The sequence below is a fragment of the Ictalurus furcatus genome, chromosome 2 (genome assembly GCF_023375685.1).
Source record: "Ictalurus furcatus strain D&B chromosome 2, Billie_1.0, whole genome shotgun sequence".
In the NCBI taxonomy this organism is placed as follows: Eukaryota; Metazoa; Chordata; class Actinopteri; order Siluriformes; family Ictaluridae; genus Ictalurus; species Ictalurus furcatus.
The window spans coordinates 23213167-23230612 of record NC_071256.1 but is presented as its reverse complement, the minus strand read 5'-3'; the positions used below and the strand labels follow the sequence as shown (position 1 = coordinate 23230612).

Sequence of the window (17446 nt, the reverse complement as noted above, 5' to 3'; positions counted from 1 at the left end):
ATATAAGCACATGTAATAATTGGAAAATAAGGAATAAATGACTTGATAAAACAAGTATAATTCATTTTTTATTAAATTTGATCCTAAGTTTATTGTTTTCCTTCATTTATTATTTCTGTATTTATTTTTAATTTATTTTTATTCTTTTTAACTTTTATTTGTTTATTTTTCCAAGTCATTTATTCCTTTATTCAGTTTTTGATTAATATATTTATCTATCTATCTATCTATCTATCTATCTATCTAATTTCTGCACATTTGGTCTGCCATAATTGCTATTACAAATTGTCCAGGCTTTAAGAAAACAGTTAGTCAGTTGTCGCGATCCACAGTCATTCCACCACTATGATGCCAATACAAAGAAGTCTTGATGTCTTTTTTTGTTCAACTTAGATGTGTCGTATCTCATGTATTACTTTATATTACTTGATTAGCAAATAATTAGTTCAAGTTCTCCTGTATAAGAACTTTTGGATTCCTAGAAATTTATACAATCACAAATTCAGGAGGCCCAGAGCAAGATCTCTGGAACATGTATCTTAAAGATAGTCTAGTAGTATAAAGTGGCCTGTGATTTCTAGCTACATCCCCTAATTGAGCAGTAAAAAAAATATATAGCCTAGTCTACTGTCATCAATTTGTTTCATTTAGATTTACAGTTATAGTCATGCTCATGTGCTCTGTACCAAGCACAACTCCTAGAGGACAATATCTCGTTCAGAAAGCTAACAAGAAGAATGTGTTGGCTACCAGGGCTACAGAGATTATTTTAAAAAGTCCTCTTTGGTAAGAAATAATCTGGTATATTGTTCACCTTAGTAGATGGGAAGCAAATGTGCTAATTTGAAAGGCAATGACTAAAATCTGTCAGCAGTAGTGGGACAAAAAGACAATGGGTTAAATAAATAGTGTTTATATAAGGTTTAAATTAGGCAACTAGTTTGTTTATGGTTTATGGAAATAGAAGCTGTATAAACTATACTCAACACAAGGTTTGCTTGGTAGAAAAAGACTGTACCCTGGTGGGCAGAGGAGTGTACCTGCAACAGAGACCTGCATGCAGTAGAACAATCTAATTTAGTACAAACAGACCAGCAGCAATGCCACTGTCTGTTTCTGTATCTGTTTAGTGCTGCAAATATCCATATCTGTATTCAGCTTTAACACCAGGGTGGGTGTGGTCTAAATTATAAGTTGAACATTTAATGTGTTCTATACAGATATGAATAGGAGGCACACTATTTGTTTTGGGGTTTTTTTTAGTTAGTTTATTTGTTTTTGACAATGCCAGGGCTTGAACTCAAAATCTTATGATCAGTAGCCCAAAGAATACACTAATGAGCGTCCACTGCTCCAGCAAGGCAAACGCTAAGGTCATTATAAAGCACAATATAGAGCACTATGGCAAAAGTCTGGGAGAAGGAACTCTTGGATGGACAGCTGTATGCAATAAAGAGACAAGGCAGATCGGTGGGGGTTAGAGGGAGCGACAGAAGACAATAATCACTCACTACACAAGGAGTGGAAGTTGGAAGAGCAAGATCCGATGAATGCGGTAGGTAACTCCTTCATTTATTTATTTATTTACCAATTTGATTTTACAATTCCTGGACAAAATCACTTGCCTGTGATCAAAGATAGTGAGAGCTGATGTTGGGGAATATACCCAAATTCATGCTAAATTATTATTTTATGTCATCAATGAAAAATAGGGTAAGAAATATTCTACACCCTTTGACATTTACTTAATCAACTTAATGAATGCAAATAAAAAAATTTAAGAGAGTAATTAGGCCTCCTTGGTTAATTTTTTTTTTTTTTTAAAAAGGTGCCCGGTTTTAGTAGATTTGGAAGGTTGTCTAAGATTGCCAGACTAGTTTCAGTTCTTCCCCACTCGAATGCAGATTCAGAGTGTTCTTTATGGTGGGTTTGAACAAAACCAAAACTAGGAACAGTTTGGCTCTGGGCCGGAACACTATCATCCATCATGACGGTGAAAATGGCTGGCCTGGAACCACAGTGCTTTAAGTGGGAGCCCCCTACCCCCATCATCAAGGCATCAACATGTGCAACAAACACTTACAACACAAAACACCATGCATAAGCTGAAATGTGTACTCACACACACACACACACACACACACACACACAGAGAGAGAGAGGAGAGAGAGAGAGAGAGAGAGAGAGAGAGAGAGAGAGAGAGAGCAAGCTTGACATACATGCTCTGGGCAAGTTCTGCAATCCTACTGTATGTGTAGAGTATATACATTGAGCACTGCTGTTCTGTTCAGCTCATTTGGGGCCAAATTTCTGTTTATTTTTGATACATTTGTATTTTTGAAATATATAAAAGTATTTTATTTGGATGAATTTGTCTGTCTTTTATCAGATTTACCAACTGTTATGATTGTGCTGGTCAGTTATGAACAACAGGCAAAAAATAATTGAACTGCTAGCAAAAACTTGAGAGAATTGTGTGGGGCCGAGGGGCCGCTGCTGCAAATATTTGTGTGATTCCTCCCCTAACAGATGTAATCTCACCCCAAACTTTTGATAAAACTTGACAGCCATGTAACATATAAAATATAAAAACCCTCTGGATTTACATTCATGAAGACGTTTAGCTCCTTAATTTGTCATGAAATAACGAGGAAACAAGTCACATCCGGCCATGTGATGTGTCGTATTCATAAACGATTCGTTCATTTTGAACAAATCTTTAATATGACTCGGGAACAACGAGTTGTCTCAGAGAGTGATTCATTCATTTCATGTTGCGCAGCAACATCCCAATAGGTTCTGTATAGGAAACAGAAATTATTCAGAATGCATAGCCTGAAGAACCAGCTAAGCTATTAATTAATAATTTCTGTTTCTCATCATTCGGCCTTGGCTACATTAGCCCATAGTTTATTTTATAGTTTATTAAGTACTAGATGTGTTGGAGGAATTTAACATGTAATATTTTAATTATATTCTGCTTATATGAACGAAATGACTCAAAAAAAGATTCGATCATTTTTGCTGAACGAGATACAAAGATCCGAGTCAGTAAAATGATCCGAACTTACCATCACTACATGAAACTGATTATCAGCCAACTGTCCTATTACTTTAGAGCCTGTGAACATGGAGGGACTATGTAAAAAAAAAATGGCTGTAATTCCTAAACGGTGTTGGTGTACAGAGGCAGAATGACCAAAATTGTATGACTACCCAAATACTTCTACTTAAAAACCTATAAAACATATATTTTAAGCGTGTAAAGTACAACTTGACTGTTTTTCTCCCCTTTTTCTTTTCTGTTCTGAAGTACTAGTAGATTTCCTGAATGCGTCACTCCACACCCCAGTTCAGTAGGTGGCGGTAAAGCGCCTCTGCTCTGTCAACCGCGAAAATATCAAAGAAGAAGTTAGTTTATGAAACAACACAGTAAGGTGTTGTTAGCTTCGTATCTGAGCTTGTCTTTTCACCTAGAATACTGTGATTTATTTCTTCCTTTAGATACAATACGTTATCTTTCACAGAGTGGAAGTAAGCTACTTAGCATTGACTGTGTTTGGCGTTTCTGGCCCACACCTGAATAACATGTGTTTTCTTTTGATTTAGTTATCTTAATTCAGTCATTCAGGGTTTATTTACCCCATTCTGAAGCTATGAACAGAAAAAGATCGCTAATTTCAGACACGTTTCGTGTAAAGAAAGGGAAATTTGGAGCTGACGGTGTCATCGGAAATCATGAAGATGAAGGTGCGTTCACTGGCTTACTGAGAAACGGTTTTTGTACCAGTCTGTGCGAAGTGTGTTCAACTTCAGCTGGCTGTTGCTTTTAATTACAGTTATTTCTTAGGCATGACATTTGTGCTACTCATAATGTCATGTTGTGATTTGTACTAATGTTTATATGTTAATATACTATTTTAATATACTATTACTGTAATGTTAATATACTATTTTTATATTTACAAGCAGATGGACCGTGTGACGTCAAAGCCACCTTACAGTACTTGATGACGCTTTTCCCAAGGAAGTTGTTTGACGACAGCCTTCCACCGATTGTCTACAAACACCAGCTCTACAGTTTACTCAGCGACAGAACGCTGGTGGACAAGCAGCTGGTAATGTTATTCAATGTCCACTAAAATATACCACACTAAAAATGACCCATGAGCTCCCAAACATTTTTTTGGAGTGGGGGGAACGACCCCAAATGGACATTAGGAATATTCTGTGAACCCAAACCTTAACCACCCTCATTTTTTAAATCCAAATTTATAATAAAGTACTACTGTAACATTTGCGCTTTTATTATGTCAGTAACATGTAGGCTACAGTATGCAACTTAAGTCACTAAAAACCAAAGAGGAGTCTGGTTTATACGTGGCATGTGCAGAAGACGTGGCAATGCGAGCCGCATTGTTCACATACTTGCCTGCATATCTTATTCGATGGCCACGTCAGAGCCTAAACATTCCTGTACATCAGGTTTACATGTCATGTAAAATGTTTAGCAATTTTATGCTCAGTGTTGTTTTCTGCTCTGTCTTAAAACTGTCCCTGCTATCGTGATTGTTGTCATGAGCTGTGTCCATCCATCCATCTTCTATAGTGCTTACCCTTCAGGGTCTTGGGTAACCTGGAGCCTATCCCAGGAGGCATGGGGCACAAGAACAGGTGTACACCCTGGACAGGGTGCCAATACATCGTAGGGCACAATCACACACCCATTCATACACTACGGACACTTTGGACATGCCAGTCTTTGGACTGGGGGAGGAAACCGGAGTAACCTGGAGGAAACCCCTATAGTACGGGGAGAACATGCAAACTCTGCACACACAGGGTAGTGGTGGGAATCGAATCCCCGACCCTGGAGGTGTGAGGCGAACGTGCTAACCAGTAAGCCACTGTGTGCCCCATGAGCTGTGTCTCAAATCGAAAACTCTGACCTTACATTGCAAAGTATTTACTAATCTAGAAAATCCAGAAGACTGGTACATAAAACAGAGCGTTTAGTAGGTTTGAAGGCTACATGAGAGGTTTTTAAACATCAAATACTAATTGTAATAGGAAAACTGCTTAATGTTAGTACTCAATAACAGGCTAGAACAGTGGTTTTGAAACTTTTTCTAGACAGGGACCCCTTTAACTGTAAAATACATTCTGCAGATCACCTCTGTTTGGATTTATTTCATTAACATTATTTAGATTTTTTTTTTTGTTTAAACAAAAATCTGATAGAAGACATTAGGTCCGAGTTGACTTTGGTGCTGGGATCCCTAAATATCTAAACACTGACTTTGATCATATGGGTTGTGATTTCCACCTCTGTAGCAAAATTAAAATCACAGACCTCCTGGATATGCTTCACAGACCGCAGAGGGTCCTCAGACCCTACTTTGAGAACCACTGACACAAAGCTAATTTGTTAAGGGGTGGGAGAAGTATCAGGGGTGTGTCAGGATAGTGAAAAGTCTAAAATAGCTTGTATCCTTATAACCTGTTAAGTGGAGTTTCTATTACTTATTCCATTATTATTAAATGTCGCATCATACTTTTTAACCATTTATAATTAATTTAATGTTGTGGATTGTCTGTGAAGCAAGTTAATTCTTATCACCACTTGCATTATGACAGCAGCTTCACTTCATAATAATATGAAAGGCTTGTCATGTTGCAAAGAAAGCTCCTGAAGACTGTACTATGGCAGAAAACTTACTGACAGTTACAAAGTGCTGACACCCAAGACTCTGTCCATAAATATTAAACAAACATCTTACATAAAGCTTTGCCTAATCAACAAATGTGTTGCTCAGGAACACATTTTTAAAAATGTATTTTTTATTATTAGATTTTAGATGATCTACAGTGTTTGCTATACAAGTCTGCAAATTAGCTAGTTAGTACAGAAATGATAGTGTAACACTATATGGCCAAAAGTATGTGAACACCTAACCATCACACCTATATGTGGAGCTTCTATTGCTCTTATGGCTAAAGGAATACAAATCCCCACAGCCATGCTCCAGAACCTAGTGGCAAACTTTCACAAAATGGACTTTATTATAACAAGAAAAGAGAGGGACTCACTCCATTTTAATGCCCATGGTTTTGGAATGGACACATACAGGTGTGAGTTTTCAGGTGTCCACATACTTTTGCCATATAGTGGATTAGGATGAGTGCACTAATCAGATAATCATTAATGATAACCTATCATTTTAATTTACAAATGGCACTACTGTCAGAGCTACTCTTATAGATGATTAATCAACACCTTTTGACCAATCAGCTATGAGAATTCAGCAGCACTGTGGTATAAGATGATAGCAACTGCTTGCTTTGCCTACAACTAACCATAAGAAATACTAATATGCAGGAGCTCTACAAACATGAGTAATAAATGGTTCATACTTACCATACCAATCACATCAACAATGACTTCACTTACCTAGCAGCAGTTCTTCTTGTATTTTCAGAATGAGTTGAGGGACAAAGGAGAACTGCTCATGTTCCAGCTGGGCTTCGACACGGACACATTCGCCTTGGTGTTTACTGAAGACTACAGAGCCAAAGTTCTGGCAGAACAGATGGGAAAAGACACTCGCGTAACCGTCGAGAAGTTTCTAGACAAAGTGCTGCCTAGTTGCTCAGGACTGAGTTTCAGCAAATGTCAAATGCTCCAGGAGTTTCTTTTCACAGATTCAGAGATAACGTAAGCACAACATTATAATGAATAATTGCAACCTGTATAGTACATGCACTGATCTGTGTGTAATTAAGGATCTCCTTTTAAAAGGCAGCTTATGAAGTCTGGAGTGTTGACAGTGAGAGATGCAGGAAGCTGGTGGCTTTCAATTCCAAACTCTGGTCGATTCACCAAATATTTCATTCAGGGTAAAGGGAAAAATGAAGAGTACTAATAAGTTAGATGAATGTCAACATGTTCACTGCTACAAGGGTGATCTCATGATTGTGGTGCCATTTGTGTCACACAGATATTAAATTATATATAGGTAAAAGTAGGACATTTTAAAAACTGAGGTAAAATGTTCTTCATAACAACCTATGTGCATGTTGTAGATAAATAACTGAAAACAGTATTATAGCATTTAGAAACAGCACTTTTGCATGTCCCAGCTCACTATATCTAAAATACTTTTAAAACTCTTACATGTTTTGCATTAAGGTGTGAATCTAATCAAGTTTAATTATTACATGGGGCTAAATGGCACTCAATCGTGGAATCACTCACAATAATATTCTTCTTGTGACCAACGTCTTGATTATTGGAACAAAAAGCAGATTCACATCTTATTACATTGCTGCAGACGCTCAAGTCTAATCGTCATCATTCTTTTTTGGCAGGACGCAAAGCTGTACTCGGCATGGTCAAGAAATCAAAATACAATGAAATCCTAAAGGCCGATTTGGAAGGACGTCGTACCAAATCGCAAGTCATATTCGATATAAAGTACCACATTCATGACCTCATCGGTGCAGAACTGGTAGAATGGTAAGACTGTATAATTGTGCGTTTAATGTTTATTAGTTTGTATTTATTATGAATATACTACTATTATTTATTTCTTTATTTCTAGCATACAGACCACATCAGGGACTTTATTACGATTTGTGGACACTTGAGCTTCAACTCAGAAAAAGTGAATGGACCGAGACGCTTGTGATGTTCCTTTTCAGGCATCCCACAGGAAAAAGACATTTTGTTATTTAAGGGTGTCCTAGTAAGAAGCGTATACAATAGGACTGGCGATATGACAAAAATATCACAATACTTGAGGACATTTCTATGATGCGTATCACGATATATAATGTAGTTAACACACTCTGCAAAACAGAAGTAGAATAAACATAAAAACATTCAACAGAGTTGCTTTAATGCTTACAAAGATAAAAAATTAGGTTTCCATTCAGTATCATTTAATTTGTAATTATTCAAAAGTTAAAAAAAAAAATACATCACCATACCAACGATAAATATTATTGATATATCGCCCAACCCTAATACACAACAGACATAAAGATGGTGAACTACATCCAAACAAGTCTGCCTTTAACGTTGGAAGCCTGCAAATTTGTGTAATGGCCCACCTCAGGAACATTTAATTTGCTTCCAGTGAGAAGCATCACTGTGTGTTGCCTTAAATTCAGTGGCGTTTTTGTTGTTAAATAGTTGGTTGCAGAATATTTTTTTTTTTTTTTATTTCTGACCTGTTAATATAAGTGACAGTATCTTCTGTGTAATCAAATTAATTTTTTTAATAAATGTTGCAGTGGGCCATATTGAGCAATGTGCTTGTGTGTTTTGCTTAGGGTTGTACCTGCTAAAATATGACACAGGAAAATTAATATGAATTCTGAATTTGGTGGCATGTTGCTGCCTCGTAGCTCCAGCGTGCCTGGTTTGATCCAGAGCTCAGGTTACTGTCTGTGTGGAGTTTTGTATGTTCTCCCCATCTCCCAAATACATGCTTGGTAGGTGACACTGCAACTCTAAAAAGAACTAAAAAGTGTGAATGAGAGTTTGTGCTTTTTGCCCGGTGATAGACTGGCGTCCAATCCAGGGTGTATTCCTGCCTCACACTCAATGTTCCTATACTCAGTGTGACCCTGTGCAGGTAAAGCAGATCTTGAAAACAAATGAATAAATGATGCATCATGATTACCTCCCCAAATTTTCTTTAAGAATGCAGCCTGTCAGTATTGTTGCCAGGTCCTACTGCATTTCTGGCAGGGAGGAATAGTCTTGGATAAGTTGGTCTATAGTTCTATATCTCTTCCTTAGTCATTCAGGCTGGTCACATGTTTGCAAGATACACAGAATAAACATTTATCAATCTGCAAATGTGTGTAAACTGTGCTCATACATAACTTACCAGTCACTGCACAGCTGATGAATGAGGTCAAACCTCACGTATCAATTTTACTCCATTTATAAACTTGACCCCCAAAAGAAGCCACATTTAATTCTGCTTTATTTCTGTCACCATTTATGCAAAACAAGTGATTAGATATAGCCCTAAAAAACAGGGTTACAACATTGGCTCTAACTGTGCACACAGATTTACGATGGCAAATGCACATTGTGTACTTGTATTTTGGGACAGTTTAAAGGAAGTATGTAAAAACAAGCTCCAAATGTCACGATGCATGACATGTTCATCGAGTTCAATTCATTAGAAAGAAACATACTATCCAGATGACAAAAGTGACAGTTAAATGTTAGTGTACAAAGTAAAAGTTTAGTTAAAAATAGGATTAGCTATGAGGGGAATACAAGGACTAAAATGAAAAAAAAAAAATAAAAGCTACTTAAACGTCCTTTCGTGTCATAATCCAACAGTAGTGTTGCCTTTTTTAACGTCAGATTTTTTTAGAGAAAAAAAAAGGAAAAAAAAAAAGACATTTTAATACAAGATTTATTATTAATGCATTAAAACCATTAAATGATTGATAGCCCTATACCATGTTTTATTCAGAGATGCTTCAAATTCCCTAGCCGAGTATAAAATCTTTTAGACTGCAGTTGAACTTATTTAGGGAGGATATGCAGACAAGATTATAGGTATTCAAAAAGGTCATTAGTTGGGCATAAATCATTTATCATGTAAAAAGGAGGTACAACAGTGCTCATAGGAAGCACTCAAGAAACACTGAAGCTATGCTAGCACTGTTATTCAGGTCTAATATGTTACAGTATTAAATGCAAGACAGTAACTGTAATACCAACGTGTAGCCAGTGACAAGTACTGATTAGTGTTAGGTGACAGACTCTACGGTGAGTTCTTTAACGAATAGGACTCTCAAATATTTAGTTCTATCTTGTCTAACCATGACCTGTTCAGCAAACATCAGAAGAGAACTCAACCAAATTTTGTAGTGTATGCAGTGGGTACTGTAGTGCTATTTGGCAAGACCTATTTCATTCCAAAGATGACTTGTAAACAAACCACCAGCGCTCTTAAAAGAGATTAACTATAGCCAAAAAAAAAAAAAGAGAAAAATCTGTTGAAAGGTCATATCAATTTGAATCAAAATGGGTGTGTATAAGGGAACATGGATTTGAGGTGTTTGTGTCCCGTTCCTACATCTAGAGGTTATGTTCAGTTGTGTGAGGATATAAACTTGTAGTCACCAAAAAAAAAATAAAAAATAAAGAGGAAAATGGGAACAAGTGCACCATCTCATTCCTATCCCTCAAAATACAGCTGGGATTGTAGGACTTGCTCACTGTCTAGAGCAGAGAACATTTTCTCTTCCTCTTCTTCACAGGGGGAGGGCAGAGAACAGCTCGAATCGCCTCGTCAAACACCGTCTTGAGGCCGCGCTGCGTCAGGGCTGAGCATTCCAGATATTTCACAGCTCCTGATGGATGAACAATGAGATGTACAATGATGTTATTACATTAAATAAACTGACATGGCTATGAATTTTGAAGAGTAAATTATACTTAATGAGTGTCGCATTTTGATCTCTAGATCTAGGAATGCTAGTGTCACAGGGTATAATCAGACATTTACCACCACACGCTTTTTCAAAATACAGATTAAAATGCCTTTGCTTCTATTATTTGTGTTGCTCACTGTGCCACTCTTCCTCACCACCACTTTCTCTTTCAGCTTAAAATGACATGATAAATACTGACGATGTAAGATTTATGGAAAATGTCATAAGCTGGGGTGATGGCCAGTAGAAACATACCCAGGTGGTACATGTAAATAAAAAAATAAAATAAATAAGTAAAAGAGGACCAAGCTCAAAATGGCAAAATATTAAGCTTTTAATGGTCTTAACAACAATTCACTGGTCAGAAAATTATCAAGAATTAAACAAATGCACTCCTGAGACCTCCTGTGCCACCACTTACTCGTTTACTTTACTCGTTTGCATTAAAACAAGGTGTATGTAGTACACGGAATTTTTAGCGTGACCACCAAGTGTACCGCGTGAATCGATTAGAATTCATACAGCCATCCGCAAGCAACATTACTTAACAGACATACGCATGGAAATCTTATCCCACAGAAAGAAGAATAATTAGGGGACTTAGACGCATTATGTATATGGACTTTTGTACAAAGATTTCGTAATAAAACGTGACTTTAAAATTTTCACCATCAGCTTGTGCAGTTTTAAGTGGTCCACTAATACTAGGAAACTGTGCTGTTTTTAGACTTTATTACCACACCATGAAAAGGTCAAACCTTAACGCCCATACTCTTGAAGAATGAAAACACAGTAACTCAACACTGCACACATACCGATCTCTTTAGCCATGGCCAGGCCCTGAGGGTAGGTGATGGGAGTAAGCTTCTTCTCCTTCAGCTTCTCAATGGTATCCTTGTCATCCCTCAGATCAAGCTTGGTTCCCACCAGGATGATTGGAGTGTTGGGGCAGTGATGTCTCACCTCTGGGTACCACTGTACAGAATGAACATAACCAGCCATTAATTAAAAGTTTGCTATGACCATTTATAGTGGACACCTCAATAGAAAAAATAAATAATGAACACCTGGTCTCACCTTAGCACGAACGTTTTCAAAAGAGGCAGGACTCACAAGGGAGAAGCAGATCAGAAACACGTCCTAGAGTTTTTTTTTAAAAAAGAAAATGGCATTGTAATACAAGTTTCATAATACAAGAGCACAGAGATCGCTATTTGTCCTAAATAAGGCACAAAAACAAGTCCCATAGAGAGAACTTGAAAAGGTCTTACTGTCTGAGGGTAGGAGAGAGGGCGGAGCCTGTCGTAGTCTTCCTGTCCTGCTGTGTCCCATAAACCCAGATTGACTGGTTTGCCATCCACCATTACATTTGCTGAGTAATTATCAAATCTGCCAAATAAAACACCAGGGTGGGAAAATGTCATAACCGGAAAGCACATACTTCTCTGATATACGTGCACCTGAGGCCACAATGAGTAACGTGATTGTTCCTGGAAACCAAAGCAGCGTTTCACTTTCTGCTCTACAGCTAAACAAAAGTACTGCATCAAAACAACATATGCCTCGTACATCTTTACAGTTCAATATTACATACTACATGATTACCCCCATAATGAATGAATCATAATAGTCAAAAGGATTAGATGTTTGTAATAGCCACATGCACGATTTCTATAAGTTTTAAGAACATGCGTTGAGTTGCAGAGGAGACCAAAATCGTTTAGGGTCACAGCAAAGCCTCTGAACTCATCCGTCTCATCTCTAAATGTGGCAATATCTGCTTAGTATTAGTAGTGCATTAGTATACTTATTTTAATTTAACCTCTACTAAAGTGACATTAAGCTTAGACATATTGAAGCATGGTATAAATTTATTTTAACACAACTTCTCCAACCATAAAAACGGTTAACATCTTAAAATACATTTAACAAGAGCAAAAATGAACTGCAAAACATGACGCTAGAAGTAGCATGAACAAACTAATCAACACTTGCATTTATTTTTGTTTTAATAAAAAAGTACGTGTAGGTGACATGTGGATGCAGTGGGTACTCACACTGTGGGAATGTACTCTCCAGGGAACGCATTGGTGGTGTAGCTGATCAGCAGGCATGTTTTACCAACAGCCCTGGAATACAGGTGAAGAAATAAAGGCACAGTTACTCTCTCAGCTTTTTATCCATTTAGAAACAACTTAAGCTTTTATGAAATGGTTTTAGGGCTTTAGCAAACTGAACGTTTCTTGAAGACCAAACACATTTGCCTTAAATGAAATCAGATTAGAAATAATGTAATAGGTGATGCTGAATTCGACTTAAGCGATAGCACATGAGCAAGAGTGCTGTTTTAACAAATAAAACACCGTCGAAGAAAGATTTGGTTACATTGGTCCCTGACAAAATAAATACTTGTAACATCTCCTCTGCTAACTTGCACGACTACACTGCTGCTGTCAAATCAATCTGACTTTCCAAATTCTGGGTTAAACAGTTGGGAAAAAAAGTTTAATGGAACGTTTCACCAATGACAGAAACAACTGTAGGCTTCTGTAGTTTAACGTCAGACGTTCCCAACTGTTCAGACCAAGTTTACACGATCGTGTCGTGTTTCCAAGGCAAGCTGAGTAAACTCGAGCCATTTTCTGAACTTCTCAGACTGTTTTCTGAGTGTCCGGATGGCAGTGTTAATTTTCTATAATCAAAACTTTATAGCCCATAACACTGCTGTGCACGACTGTAATCAATCTTAAAATGCACCTATAATGGTTTTGAAATGTGCCTAATTTTGTTTTAAAGGTCTCATACAATAAATGTACATGCATCCAAGGTCTAAAAACACTTTAATGTGCTCATAATTTAAACTGCAACATTACTTCACCCCCCAGGGTCACAAACGATGCATTAAATGATCCAAAGGATTCATACCAAACTCCTCCTTTCAGAGAGCATACTCTGCTCTGATTGGTCAGATGACCCAGTTTGTTGTGATTGGTCTACTGCTGACAGCAAGCAGCCAATAAATATCAGAGGTGGGGCTTTTTGTTACAAACCTTTGTAGGTTAGTATACAGGAAGTCTGGAATTAATAACAACTCGTTTCAGCAGTTCAGAATCGGTTCCTCCGTTCGTCGTGCGCTTTGATTTTTGAAACTTTGCAGACATTTAACATTCACAAATAGCTCTATAACGCACTACATTAAATGTAATATTTGAAAAACCATAATAGGTGCACTTTAAGAACATTAAGAAAATCAGGTGTATAAAGTGTAGCTGTGCTCCAGCGACAACCTTACACAGCTTGAGCGCTGGGTTTCCCCGGGATGAACAGGGCCACGCCCACATCCCACCTTACAGTAAATAAAGGAGGAAAAGAAAACGCAACAACTTCCTCATGACCAAAACAAAAGAGCAAATTTCAGGCGAACGAGCCAATTCAAAAAACGAATCGGGAATATTTTGAGTTTAGTTTACACACAATGTGACACACACAACGTGTTAGTTTATTACACAAGGAGCGGGACAGGAAACACTACGTCACTCTATTGCCCTACGGTTTAAAGGTAACTGCTCGGTAGCAACGTCACTAACCTGCGCCCGTAAATACATATTTTTGAGACGGTCACTTTTTTTTTTAAACAAGGATATTGCTAACACTGTTGACTAAATTAAAACAACTTTCACTTTAGTGTTATTTTATGGAAAACTTTTCCCCCCGTTTTCAGTTTTCATTAAAATCTCTTACGTCAGCCGAACGATCCAAATATTTAAATCAATCAATCAATCGGTAATATAATACGAGTGTGTGCGGTACAGAAAAAGACAGCTACGTGTTATCTTGGTGATTTTTTTAATCCGAATTGTCCTTAACTAGATCGAAGGACTAAACTGTTAGCTTAGCTCCGTCTCTGAGTTTTTCCATACGGCCTCACGAGATTTTTCGATATTTAACATTAAACGCAGGGATAAAATAAAATAAAATAATAATAATTGAAAAAAACTACGAAAACAGCATCTTACCCGTCTCCAACCACGACACACTTTATGGCCTGCATTGGTCCGCGATGTCTCCAGGCGTTTTCTCTCCTTTTGCGTGGCTTTACTAGCTAGCTCACTGGCTAATTACTTGTTAGCTCCCGAGCAACTCGGTAACAATTAGCCAGACAATCCCAGCTTTAACAAGTTCCTCGAAATATCTACCCAAGTTTTAGTTAATAACACGTGCAGTCGTTCAGATCCGCAAACTATGAAATATTTCACGTATACTTTTCACGTCTTGCGAACATTCCAGCGTTGGGCGAACAGCGGAATCTACAGAGTAACAGAAAAGTTTGTAGCCACCACCCAAAGGAAAAAGCCTCATAAATGCACAACCCCGTTTCCGGCTTAGCTCTAGTTATTCACAAATAAAAGTCCTCCTTTATAAGCGCCCTATCGGATTTACACACTTTTAATGTGACTTCGGGGACGTTTGTTCAACAGCTTGCTTTGCTTGCTTGCTTTGCTTTGCTTGCTTTGCTTGCTTGTTTTTGCAAAAACGATGAACATCATTAACGCTGCTCTTCGGAAAATCCTAGAGACAGCGAGGGTAGTAACTAGCCACGGTAGTCTTTGCTATAGCCGGAAACGACTGAGATGTACTAAGTGGAACGCGGAAGTAGTTATGAAAGTAGCGTACTGATCAGATCCCTACTGAACATCCTTATTTATTTATTTATTTATTTATCAGGAAATTAGGCCAAATGTTGAAATGCAAACTTAATGTAAATGGACTATTAAGTAAGGAATAAATATCAACGATAATCCACAACGAATAGTAGACCCTGAAGTATTTTATTCCCCTTAATTCAGGGGTTCCCAAACTTTTCCAGGGCGAGGCCCTCCAAATGGCATTAACACTTGACCAAGGCCCCCCTTTTGCAACATGTCTTTAAACACATTAAAAAGACAGACTTCTGAATATATCCCCCTTTTTTATTTAATTGCCTCGTTCATCTTTACATTACACTAGGGATTGATTGTGTGTGTGTGGTTGTCTGAGAGTGAGAATCATGTATTTATTTATTTTTCACACCAAATTGTTAAGGCCCCCCGGGCGCCCCCTGGCGGCCCCCACTTTGAAAACCACTGCCTTAATTTACTGAAACTTGCAAGCTTTGCAAGTTTAATTTATGAAAAAATCACCCATCATGATTTTTAGCCTTTTATGGTTACAGTTAATATTTTGGAACATTCGTGAGATAAGTTCATTCCTGTTATCACTTGCATCGCAGCAGCTATAAACAATTGTTCCTTAACTGGCCTCTCTTTAAAAAGAGAAAAAAACACTTGAGAAAACAGAAAACACAAAGCGTTCAATCCTGAAGACATTCCCATGGCCGAACACTTATTGTGTGTTACAAATCATTGACACCGAAGACTCCTTCCATAAGTGTTAAATAATCTTCTCTATAGTACAGAAACCTTCACTATATAGCTTTTTCTATTAAGTAACGAAACTTTTTAAAATTTGTTTACTATTAGTCTTAGATTATATGGAGCGTCTGCCACACAAATCCCAGTGAAGTAGCCGTTACGACAGAAACAGTAACCTATTAGGATGAGCGTATTAATATAAATAAATAAATGTGATTTGAATTACAGCCAGAAATACTGTCAGAGGTGCTGTTATAGAAAATCTTCCAACCAATCAGATTTGAGAATTCATCAATGCTGAGGTATAATTAAGCAACGTCCCAGAAGCAAGAGTGCTGTTTTAGTAAATATCAGCACGGCTGTAATTCGTCTGTAGGCCGTACATAATCGCAGTTAAACAAGACTGTGAGTGAGATATTGCTTTTTTTTTCTTTTTCTTTTTTTTACAACAGTTTTATAAACAAGAATTTAATGTAGAGTAACTGATATTTCAGACACAACATGGTCAAGTAATTGATGTCAGTGAAAAATAGTTCACAAAGAAGCCACAGCTGAATAGAGTGATGCTATCATGGACACAGACTCACCCATATTGGACAGTTGAAGACTGGGAAAAAGACCAGGTGATCCCCCGAATCTTCAACTGTCCAGTTTGGGTGAGTCTGTGCACATAATAGCCTCAGATTCTTGTTATTGGTTGACAGGAGTGGAATTTAATGAGGTTTTCTGCTGTAGTAGCTCATAAACCCAGATGAGGATGGGTTCTCTTCTGAGTCTGGTTCCTCTCAAGGTTTCTTCCTCTTAACATCTTAGGGAGTTTTTCCTTGCCACCGTCGCCACCAGCTTGCTCAATTGGGATAAAGTCGCACATTTAAAATCTGTATACCGTGTTTATATGTTTCTGTAAAGCTGCTTTGAGACAATGTCTATTGTAAAAAGCACTATACAAATAAAATTGAATTGAATTGAATTGAATAAGCCTCAAGGTTTTATGTGGGTTTTTTTAATTGCATACTGAGATGTTTTTCTGCTCAGCACGGTTGTAAAGAGTGATTATTTGAGTTACTATATCCTTCCTGGCAGCTCGAACCAATGTGGCCATTTTCCTCTGACCTTTCTTGTCAACAAAGCGTTTCCACCAACAGAACTATTGCTCATTCAATGTTTTTTGTTTTGTTGTTGTTTGTTTTTCACACCACTCTGTGAAAACTCTAGAGACGGTTGTGTGTGAAAATCCCAGGAGTTTCTGAAATACTCAAACAAGCCCATCTGGTACCAACAACCCTGCCACGGTTAAAGTCACAGAGATCACATCTTTTAACTCAAGCTCTTGACCTGTATCTGCATGATTTTATGTAGTGCAGTGCTGTAACATGATTGGCTGTTTCCATAACTGCATAAATGAGCAGGTGTACAGGTGTTCCTAATAAAGTGGATACTGCTGTAGTCGACAGCATATCGCCAAATATCACTTTAGTACCACAGACTACTGAAGTACAGTTTCGCGCATACACAGCGTTTACGGTAACCGGAAGTGCGTCTCACAATATTTGCTCCGGGTCGAGCAG

At 37.7% G+C, this 17446-nt stretch overlaps 2 protein-coding genes across 3 annotated transcripts; one reads left to right on the top strand and one right to left on the bottom strand.

Annotated features, from left to right (window-relative positions):
* The first annotated feature begins 3076 nt into the window (after nt 1-3076).
* Nucleotides 3077-8308, top strand: stk19 (serine/threonine kinase 19). The gene is made up of 6 exons (XM_053653717.1): nt 3077-3750; nt 3973-4118; nt 6480-6715; nt 6800-6897; nt 7369-7516; nt 7602-8308. The coding sequence occupies exons 1-6, from the start codon at nt 3657-3659 to the stop codon at nt 7645-7647; spliced, it is 768 nt and encodes a 255-aa protein (XP_053509692.1). The 5' UTR covers nt 3077-3656; the 3' UTR covers nt 7648-8308.
* Nucleotides 8309-8979: 671 nt separating this feature from the next.
* On the bottom strand, nt 8980-14825 carry rac1b (Rac family small GTPase 1b). 2 transcript variants are annotated; one of them, XM_053653729.1, is made up of 6 exons: nt 14484-14824; nt 12525-12596; nt 11739-11856; nt 11545-11607; nt 11283-11442; nt 8980-10386 (listed from the first exon to the last, which is right to left on the bottom strand). In XM_053653729.1, the coding sequence occupies exons 1-6, from the start codon at nt 14516-14518 to the stop codon at nt 10256-10258; spliced, it is 579 nt and encodes a 192-aa protein (XP_053509704.1). In that variant the 5' UTR covers nt 14519-14824; the 3' UTR covers nt 8980-10255. The 2 variants fall into 2 exon arrangements, with proteins under 2 accessions (XP_053509704.1, XP_053509713.1); XM_053653738.1 differs by having other exon boundaries at nt 10326-10386; nt 11279-11442; nt 14484-14825.
* Nucleotides 14826-17446: the final 2621 nt, after the last annotated feature.

Excerpts from the sequence above, each read along its gene's own strand:
- stk19 (XM_053653717.1), top strand. The coding sequence starts at position 3,657 with ATGAACAGAAAAAGATCGCTAATTTCAGACACGTTTCGTGTAAAGAAA. Across the intron at positions 4,119-6,479 it reads CGCTGGTGGACAAGCAGCTG|AATGAGTTGAGGGACAAAGG; the intron begins GTAATGTTATTC and ends TTGTATTTTCAG. Across the intron at positions 6,716-6,799 it reads TTCACAGATTCAGAGATAAC|GCAGCTTATGAAGTCTGGAG; the intron begins GTAAGCACAACA and ends TCCTTTTAAAAG.
- rac1b (XM_053653729.1), bottom strand. The coding sequence starts at position 14,518 with ATGCAGGCCATAAAGTGTGTCGTGGTTGGAGACGG. Across the intron at positions 12,597-14,483 it reads TGTGTCGTGGTTGGAGACGG|GGCTGTTGGTAAAACATGCC; the intron begins GTAAGATGCTGT and ends CCTGTATTCCAG. Across the intron at positions 11,608-11,738 it reads CTCTCTCCTACCCTCAGACA|GACGTGTTTCTGATCTGCTT; the intron begins GTAAGACCTTTT and ends AAAAAACTCTAG.